Source organism: Littorina saxatilis, unplaced genomic scaffold (assembly GCF_037325665.1).
Source record: "Littorina saxatilis isolate snail1 unplaced genomic scaffold, US_GU_Lsax_2.0 scaffold_506, whole genome shotgun sequence".
Lineage (NCBI taxonomy): Eukaryota > Metazoa > Mollusca > Gastropoda > Littorinimorpha > Littorinidae > Littorina > Littorina saxatilis.
Genome location: NW_027126869.1, coordinates 74244 through 84460, shown reverse-complemented (window position 1 = coordinate 84460; position 10217 = coordinate 74244). Strand labels below are relative to the sequence as shown.

At 42.3% G+C, this 10217-nt stretch overlaps 1 protein-coding gene across 1 annotated transcript; it reads left to right on the top strand.

Moving 5' to 3' along the window:
• Positions 1-6551: 6551 nt before the first annotated feature.
• Positions 6552-9157, top strand: LOC138955365 (uncharacterized). Its single transcript, XM_070326977.1, has 2 exons — positions 6552-8923; positions 9151-9157. Exons 1-2 carry the CDS (start codon positions 6552-6554, stop codon positions 9155-9157), a joined length of 2379 nt encoding a protein of 792 aa, XP_070183078.1.
• The last annotated feature ends 1060 nt before the right edge of the window (positions 9158-10217 follow it).

Here is a 10217-nt window from a genome sequence, read left to right as displayed (position 1 = left end):
TTCACGAGCTATTCCTGAGAAAATGGTGCTTTGTTCAACGAGTAAAAGATTGTTTTGTTTTCTTCCCACGAGTCCCCAGACTATGACACAGACAAGCTCATTTTCTTTCCACATTTATCAAAGTCATAAAACGTACTGAGGGGCGGGTCTACTCATCTTGCAAAGAACAGAGCGGTACACACAGCCAATGGGAAACCGAGTATAATCGTGCCTCCTCTTCTGGAGAAACAACCAATCAGCGCCGACGTTAGCTGGCGAAAATAATTGCACAACGTGTGTGCAATGTGGAAAGTTCGCCCACAGAGTAGGCCCCCTACAGTATCTGCACCCAGCGATATTGAAGGAGTTCTTTAGGACTAATTTTGAGAGTAAATACCTTATTCTATGGTCAGATTTCTTACAGATGCTTGCCAAAGATTCAAAATGATGTACTCTGGCGTCTTTGACTTGGCATTCTGTGGTGAGATTGTGTTATTCTGAAAGCCTTCGTGCTGCTCAAGTGAGCGTTTGCGACATCATGTTGCTTGGACAAGCCGACCAGCAAGCAATCAAAGGGTAAGAGAGAGAGAGAGAGAGAGAGAGAGAGAGAGAGAGAGAGAGAGAGAGAGAGAGAGAGAGAGAGAGACAGACAGACAGACAGACAGACAGACAGACAGAAACAGAGAGAGAGAGAGAGAGAGACAGAGAGAGAGAGAGAGAAAGAGACAGATAGACAAACGGAGAGAGAGAGAGAGAGAGAGAGAGAGAGAGAGAGAGAGAGAGAGAGAGAGAGAGAGAGAGAGAGAGAGAGAGAGAGAGAGAGTTCAAATGCCTAGTGCCTGATAATTAATAAAATGAATACCGGTAATGTACAGTAAAAAAACGAAAACCACTAAGTCTCGGGCGAAGTAGTGCACCACAATAATGTATCGGAGTGTTGATTTCTGAGAAATAACATGACTCATTCAACTAAGACCGTATGACGTACCGATCGAAGCTTCGCTGCCCCCTCTCTACTCCCTTCCCCGTTTGTTCTCGCTTCGTCATACCACACGACATCGTGGTTGGGTGATTTCAGTTGTACTGCAGTGGAACCCTCTTGCAAGACCTCGAAGAAAACTCAAAACATTTGGCCTTTAAGATAAGGGAGTCTTAAAATGGAGGTAAATACACGATGTTTATAAACCGAAAATCTGAAACAGAAAGGCGATACACTTGGTGTGGTCTTTGATTTGGGGGGGGGGGGGGGGGGGTGTGTCGGGATCGAAGGGTATAACCGTATACGTCTTTCACTTGAACTAGTCTGCATGTATGATGCCATATGTGACCCTCCACCACGGAATGAGTCGCATGTCACCTTTGCATGATTTTCATATGTTTACATTTTCCTAAAGAGTTTTTTATGCTCTATCCAGTGGTGAAACCCGTTTTAGAAAAGAGCGACAACTTTTCGAGTTATAAGCCTGTGACTAAGGTGACCCTCACACTGTTACCAGACACTCCCCTGACTTATATTAAGCCTAGCGCAGAACTGCGCGAGGTGACATGCGACTCATTTCGTGGTGGAGGGTCACATATTGATTGTACAGTTTGCTATATTCTTTTCACGGTAATGTTGAATGTGACCAGATCGTGTTTAGCTGGATGACGTGTTCCATTTCGCGCGAGGACTGCTGGGAGTCTCATAATCCAAAATATTACAATCACAAAGCTTTTGGGATTGCAATGACGTGTTTCATAAGGCAGTAACTTAACGGTATGTATGTCATATTCGATTCTACAATAGCTGTAATTGAATCTAATACGGTAACTTCAATTATGTTTAGATGTGATGATACTTAGCTGGAATGTATGAATTTAAAAACGCCAGTTCCCGATTCAATCCAATTTTCGTCCAGAAACTTGTTGAGGCCGAGCTTATTTTGACACATTCGAAATTGACATTATTATGGTAGTTGTTTACGAAAACTATACGTTTTGGGGAAAACCCGTGCTCAAATCGTGGACAAAGGGGCGGTTTATTTCCACCTGACTTACTCGTGTCTAGACACTTAGTGAAGACATGTATTTATAACACGAAAATACTGACAGATAGTGTGCCCATGATTCGATATGTATTTTAAAGAGTTATCCGTTTAAAACTAAATTGACTCCCCTACCACCAACCCCCACTTACACCCACACCCCTTGCCGCATTGTTGCTATATTCGAAAAATGCGCGCCACTTGCCACACTTGACCTGCTTTCGGAAGAAAGGGGGCGCAGGAGTTATTTGATTGTGTATTGAAACGTGTTTTCTTAGAGGATTTCAGCTTTACTCTTCACATTGCTTATGACCAGACCGTTTGACAGTCTAGTGTGTGCTTATTTTAAAGAACAGTGCATATTTCATATTAATGCGCATGCGACTTTTCTTTATCGGTGAATTAAGGAACTCGATTTTCAAAGTGCATTTTGCGACTATGCAAATTGTGTGCTACACCAAAGGTACGTACGTTGGAAAATAATACTGTGACGATTCATTGTGTGATTTTGCACAACACTTTTAACATGGTATTATTGCAATGAGAGCTACTAAACTTAGTGACACAAATATGTTGCAACACATTTCGTTACTAAAAAGTCGTTCTGATGTTATTTCATTGAAACTTTCTATGCCATTTAAGACAATTTAATTAGCTTTCTGGCACACTTTTTTTTTTATCGAAGATTTGTTTTTACTGAGGTCACCTGATCGCCCCCAAACCTAACTGACAAAAGCGTAAGGCATCAATTAAATATTGACGAAATTAACGGTAGGTATAGATTTGCAACTATTACACTCGCGGATAAAATCATAATAATCATCTATCCAGAACAGGTTGTTTCGTTTAGTTACCTTGCGTTGTTTTCGTGATATATGCAATTTTTATTGATGCCGTTGTCGATCGCATAAGCGGTCAAATAATAGGAGGTTTTTGCTTCAATTTGGAGAAGTACCATGAACAAAAATCTCTTTATTTCAAAAGAACATATTAATTGATTTGACTTATATCTCGTATGCTAAAATTCCCAAGTTATGCCTACCCTTAATTGTGTTTGGTTTTTAATTGGTACCTTTCGTTGTTGTTTGTTGATTTTGGGGGTACTATTTACAAATTTGAGCGGGCATCTGGTTACCCTAGTGCAATAAAAAATTCGATTCGAAAAAGTGTGCCAGATAGCCACGTAAAGTAATTTGAATGGCATAGAAAGAGTGAATGAATTGACATGGGAATGACTTTTTTAATTTCAATGTTCAGTTCACACTGGTGCACGGGTGCTTTTTTTTTAATATGATTTCATACGATTACCAGTAATGTACAGTACAGAAAAGAAAGTCACACCCGGGCGTAATAGAAACCTCTGTATGTATCGGAGTTTGAGTGTTGATTTCTGAGAAATGAAATGACTCATTTCACTGAGACCGTATCGATTCAGTGTGACGTACCCAAGCCACACTTCTTCGTCCCTTCGTCACACTGCACTCTTACCGCGACATCGTGGGAGGGGATTTCTGTTGTACAGTGGAACCCCTCTTGTAAGGCCTCCAACAATCTAAGAACATAAGCCTTTAAAATTAGAGATTCTTAAAATGGAGGTAAATGTACGGTGTTTATGAACAGAAAATCCGAAACAGCCAGGTCATACAATGGGTGCGGTCTTAATTTGGGGGAGTGGGTGCCTTAAACGAAGGATTTAATCGTATATGTCGAATGAATGAATGCATGATACCCTGTTGGTAGTGCAGTACGCTATGCTGTCCGACGTCACAAGTCGTGTGTGAACGTGTCCAGTGTGACAAAAAGTTGTGTTCAAAACTAGGATGACACCTGAATGACGAGGTCCCTTCGAGGACGGACTGCCGTGTGTTGTAGCTATATATATTAGTAGTTATCGTTAGATGTGGTTGTGATATCAAGGTTTATTAGTCACAATGTCGAGAAAGGCGGAATCAAATCAGATCGCGGCGTAAGCTCGGATAGTCGTTTTCACTGAACAATGAACATTGAAGTGATCAGAATTTCAGAGAATTGTCTTTTACTTTCACAGAACTGTCCCTGCTGATCATGAAAGACTTGCGATTATGTAACAATGCGCGAGTCGCAATGATCCAGGTAGGAATTATGCACAGTGAATGTGACCTCTTCTAGTCTCTCTCTCTTTCACTCCCTCTGTTTTGTTCATCAAGTCGTCAGGTCAGTTACGTTTTAATTTTGGTGCGGTGTAAACCATTGTGCCTGCAGACACTTTTGCTTCTATCTCGCCAGGGGGTGAAATCTCTTTCAAATTGTAGTCAAAGTTATCCAGTTCTTACAAGTGTCTCTTGTTTTTCTGCTAAATTGCCATTCAATGCAACCCCCGTCGATAAGACTTCAGATCCAATTTCTAGGACACACGACTGCGTACGAAAGATTGGGCATGCTTTTCTCTTTTTTGACGATTTGCCTTTTCGCTTGTTGTGTACTCAATTCTTCATCAAAGAATGTTTATGGGAAATATCTCGCTCCACTGTTTTTGAAGTGACCGTCTAAAGATGGCGCCCGTAAGTGATTAGTCACTTCCTGCGAGATATCACTTGGTTATGACGACTTACTGCAATATATCAATTGACATAGGGTGCATGTTTGACCAATGGTTAGTTACAGTTTCGTCATGACCCGTAAAAACGCAATAAATATATATATAGTCTCTTTATCCAAAATAACATAATAATCACATAGCGTTTGGGCTCACAAGGACGTGTGTTGCAAGGCAGTAAACTTAGCGGTATGTATGTCACACTTGTTTTCACAATGACGTCATTTCAACTTGTTTTCTTTTTTCTAAAGGATGTCACACTTTGCAAGAATGTATGGATTATAGAATGCAAGTGCCTGATTCGTTCCGATCTTTTTTTTCATTGATCAAGACTTGTATAGCTTCATGATATACATGTAACAAATGCGTGGTTGAAAGAAATAGTTATCATCAAAACAAAGTTTAGGGAATCCTCGTGCTCAAATCGTGACGAATTTAAAGGGGGCTTTTATTTCTGCCTTCCTTATTTTGGTACTTCAGACATGCATTCATGACACTGAAATACTGACCTGTTTTCTATTCATGATTCGATGTCATGTATAATAAAGAGTATCCGTTTCAAACGTATAAGACTACCCCGTCTCACTTACACCCACACCCCTTACCGCATCGGCCCGCTCCCACCTGCTAACGGAAAAAAAGGAGCGCATTAGTTATTTAAGTGTGTATTGAAATGTGTTTTCTAAGGGGATGTCAGCGTTACTCTTCACAATGGACCGGCTGATAGTAACATGATACAATTGGAATGTGTTTGTATCCAAGGGTTTCAAGTATGCAGGCCAAGTGGCTTGATTTTAACGCTTTTTAAAACATATTGTCGAAATTCGGAGTAGGATGAGGTTTGACACAGAGCAGCGGACATACTCATCCAACCTGAACCCCCTAGACTATCTGTAATTGCTATTTGAACTCATATATTATCTTCAGAAAAACCAACAGGTGAAAATCTGGAGGTCTAAAATCGGGTCGATGTGCCTACCGCTCATTGCCAAACCTTCGAAAGAGCATAACAGTCTGAACATTCCAGATAAAAACTTGGAACTTTATGAACCTATCATCTCATTTTTCAAGCCATCGTACATCAAATAAAAAGTAATTTTCTGGACAAATTACGGATTTGCTTTAGCACTTTAGTCGGTGGCAGTTTTGGGGGTCACCTTGTAACCTATCCCAGTCATAATGAGTATCTTAAACAAATGAGGCAGAGCGCTATTTAGAGATCAAATAACCAAAGGGAAGTAAGCGCTCTAAATGCATACGACATGTATAATGGAGTAAGCGAGAGTTATACGGAACCAATCTCCTGGCACCTGAGAGAATAACAAGCATTGAAATGAACAAGCGACTTTCATCCTCAAATGAAACAAACAAGTATAATGCAGTAATAAAATAAGAAATATATCCTAGGGGATGAAAGTCGCTTGTTTATTTCAAATGCTTGCTATTTTCTCAGGTGCCAGGAGATTGGTTCCGTACAACTCTCGCTTACTTCACTACGCATGTCGTCTGCATTTAGAGCGCTTACTTCCCTTTGGTTATTTGATCTATCCCAGTCATGGTAGAACGTTTTGTCCCTGTTACTTAAGTTGCGCGTGGGAGTATAATTTTGGCACTGTTTGTTTTCTTTTCTTACTTTATTACTGTATTATACTTGTTTGTTCATTTGTCTTTTACCTGACCGTTTATTTTGTTCCAGGAGAGTGGTAGCGACGTGATCAAGTTTTATTGCTAGTCGAAGTTCAGGTTAAAGGACAGTCATGTTGAATCTGGAATCCTGGGACTTATTCTGCCGTACAGCGTCTTATAAACATTTTCCAGACAAAAGACAAATATTCCTAACAAAATTAATTTACGACGGTTTTACTTATTTCGCCAAGAATGACTGTGCAGTGTGCGACTTCTGCCACTGTAATTTTCAATCATGGACAGAAGGGGTCAAAGGGGCTCATTCCACGCATGCAAAAACGTGCTCTATGCTTGATGGAACAGATTGCAAATCATGTTCTGTGGATCTGTTCAAAGCTGCCGGGGAAGCCAGATGTTGTACGCAAAAGAATGAGGATGTTGAGACCCCTTATGAAGCACCACAGAGCTCAGAGGTGGTCACTAAGAGTCCCCAAGCATTACAAAGCATCGAGATGGTCACCGAGAGTCCCCGATCACCACACAGCTCCGAGGTGCTCTTCGGAAGTCTACAAGAACCACAAATCTCCGAGTTGCTCTTCGAGAGTCCCCAATCACCACAAAGCTCCGAAGTTCTCTTCGAGAGTCCCAAAGAACCACAAAGCTTCGAGATGGTGACCGAGAGTCCCCAAGAACCACAAAGCTTCGAGGTGGTCCCCAAAATTCCCCCAAAACCACCAAGAGCCGAGATGTTTACCGAGACTCCCCAAGCACCACAAAGCTTTGAGGAGGTCACTGAGCATCCCCAAGCACCACAAAGCTCTGAGTTGGTCACCAAGAAACCCCAAGCACCACAAAGCTATGATGTGGTCACAGAGAGTACCCAAGCACCACAAAGCTATGAGATGGTCACAGAGAGTACCCAAGCACCACAAAGCTATGAGATGGTCACAGAGAGTACCCAAGCACCACAAAGCTATGAGGAGGTCACTGAGAATCCCCAAGCACCACAAAGCTATGAGATGGTCACTGAGAAACCCCAAGCACCACAAAGCTATGAGATGGTCACAGAGAGTACCCAAGCACCACAAAGCTATGAGATGGTCACTGAGAATCCCCAAGCACCACAAAGCTATGAGATGGTCACTGAGAAACCCCAAGCACCACAAAGCTATGAGATGGTCACTGAGAATCCCCAAGCACCACAAAGCTATGAGATGGTCACAGAGAATCCCCAAGCACCACAAAGCTATGAGATGGTCACTGAGAAACCCCAAGCACCACAAAGCTATGAGATGGTCACTGAGAATCCCCAAGCACCACAAAGCTATGAGATGGTCACAGAGAGTACCCAAGCACCACAAAGCTATGAGATGTTCACTGAGAATCCCCAAGCACCACAAAGCTATGAGATGGTCACTGAGAAACCCCAAGCACCACAAAGCTATGATGTGGTCACAGAGAGTACCCAAGCACCACAAAGCTATGAGATGATCACTGAGAAACCCCAAGCACCACAAAGCTATGAGATGGTCACTGAGAATCCCCAAGCACCACAAAGCTATGAGATGGTCACTGAGAATCCCCAAGCACCACAAAGCTATGAGATGGTCACAGAGAGTACCCAAGCACCACAAAGCTATGAGATGGTCACTGAGAAACCCCAAGCACCACAAAGCTATGAGATGGTCACAGAGAGTACCCAAGCACCACAAAGCTATGAGATGGCCACTGAGAAACCCCAAGCACCACAAAGCTATGAGATGGTCACTGAGAATCCCCAAGCACCACAAAGCTATGAGATGGTCACTGAGAATCCCCAAGCACCACAAAGCTATGAGATGGTCACTGAGAATCCCCAAGCACCACAAAGCTATGAGATGGTCACTGAGAATCCCCAAGCACCACAAAGCTATGAGATGGTCACTGAGAATCCCCAAGCACCACAAAGCTATGAGATGGTCACTGAGAAACTCCAAGCACCACAAAGCTATGATGTGGTCACTGAGAGTACCCAAGCACCACAAATCTATGATGTGGTCACTGAGAATACGCAAAATACATCATTTATGTTGATGTTTGACACAGGAAAGTCTGTCAGTAAGCTTGTGCCTTTTCTGGGATACGACTGTAAGATGTTCGAAAAAACACACAATGAAACTGATGCAAAAGAATGGAAAAGTATGAAGAATACCTTTTTTCAGTTTCACCAGCTGAAGTTCAAGCAACATCTCGTAATATGTCCGCTGGTTTCAAATTACGCACTTCTGTACAACGTGGCTTTCGTACACGAGAGAATTCGGTATGGTTCTTTCCGTGGACATGATGTAGTTCGCTGGCCATTCCGTTTATCCAAGGACGGCTATTTCTTTGAAGAAAACACGCAGACAATCAAGTGCTTTGCCTGTGGGCAGGCACAGCCATCGCACGCCGCCAACTGCCTGCGACTGTTTGAAAACATTCCGTTCAGGTTTAGCCTGGAAGTTGCTCCGATGTTGAGTGATACTGATCAAGTTGACTCTCAGTCCTTGAACATAGCGCTCAGAACTGTCACGAACGTGGATATATGGAGTTTGTTCAACATCGACAGGAGACCTCCTCGCCGTCCTGACCAAGCTGGAAGCGTCAGATCTCTTCCATCTGCCTATGTCAACTTAGACGACAGACGGGATTCTTTCCGCGTCTACAATGTGTGTGACGAGTTTACTCAGTTTCTTGCTGAGTGTGGATTCTACGCACGTAAGTGTGTAGGGGGTAACAGTTTTATCATGTTGTTGCTTTTATTCTTTTTCGAAGTCTTCATCCATCTAACTCCTCCCGGGCCTTCATTTTGTCTCTCTCTTTCTCTCTCTCTCCCTCTCTCTCTCTCTCTCTCTCTCTCTCTCTCTCTCTCTCTCTCTCTCTCTCTCTATATTTATTGCAGGACATTTTATTTCTACTTAAATACAGGTTGTAAGACTAGGCTGTGCCTTAAATTTGATATGTATTCTCTCTCTCTCTCTCTCTCTCTCTCTCTCTCTCTCTCTCTCTCTCTCTCTCTCTCTCTCTTTAGTGAAATCATTTTGCTTTTATTTTCAGTTGGCACGAGATGTCTGGCGTGTCATTCGTGCGGAATTCTCTTGAACAGAGAAGCAGTTGAGAACAGCCTTACTGAACATGGCCCCTCCAATCCGCATATGGTGTGAACACTTTCACATCCTCTCTCTCGCCCTCTCTCTTTCTCTCTCTCTTGTTTATTTCTAAATCATGTTCTTATACATGACTGATGAGTATTTCTTTGTTGGTTTCCTTTGATTAGCTTTTTTTTATGTATCTATTTTTCTGTTCCTCTCTTTTCTTTATTCCCTTTGTTTTTCCTTCCTTTCATTCTTTCTTTCTTTCTGTCTTTACCTGCTTATTATCTGCTGACAAAACCGTAATTACTGCTTTTGCGTTGACCTGACGAGCGCTATAAAATGTATTGTCTCATTTGTTTTCTTTTCTTAAATGTGGTGTTACTGTTCGCTTTTATCGAATGTGAAAGCTCCTTTGCTTATATATGAGAGGCATCCTTTAAAAAGAATCTGGACCAAAAAAGACAATGAATTTTCAACATATTCTTGACAGCTGTGCATGCTCGTTATCTTTCGATTGTACTGTAATAAATACTTAGCTTTTTATTTCTTCCTCCTCCTCTTATCATTTTCCTCCTTTTTTCTGTTGATGGTGATTATAATGAAAAAAGGAAAATTAGGAAGAGCAGCCGTAAAAGTAGCAACTTCTTGGTTTTGTGCAGATGGGGAACAGCGTGAGGTGCTCCTTTGCGGAAAGTACATGGAACACGTCAGCTGCCCCAAGAACGTCGTCAGAGGTACACACAACACCAGCACTTCTGCCATCAGCAGTAGCCGCCGGAACAACAATACAAGGACCAACAGAACTGCACATCCCGTCAGCCCTTCGCCAGTTTGATCGACGTTGTCGTGGTTGCCATGAGACGCAGGCTTCTGTGGTGTTTCTACCGTGTGGTCACATAG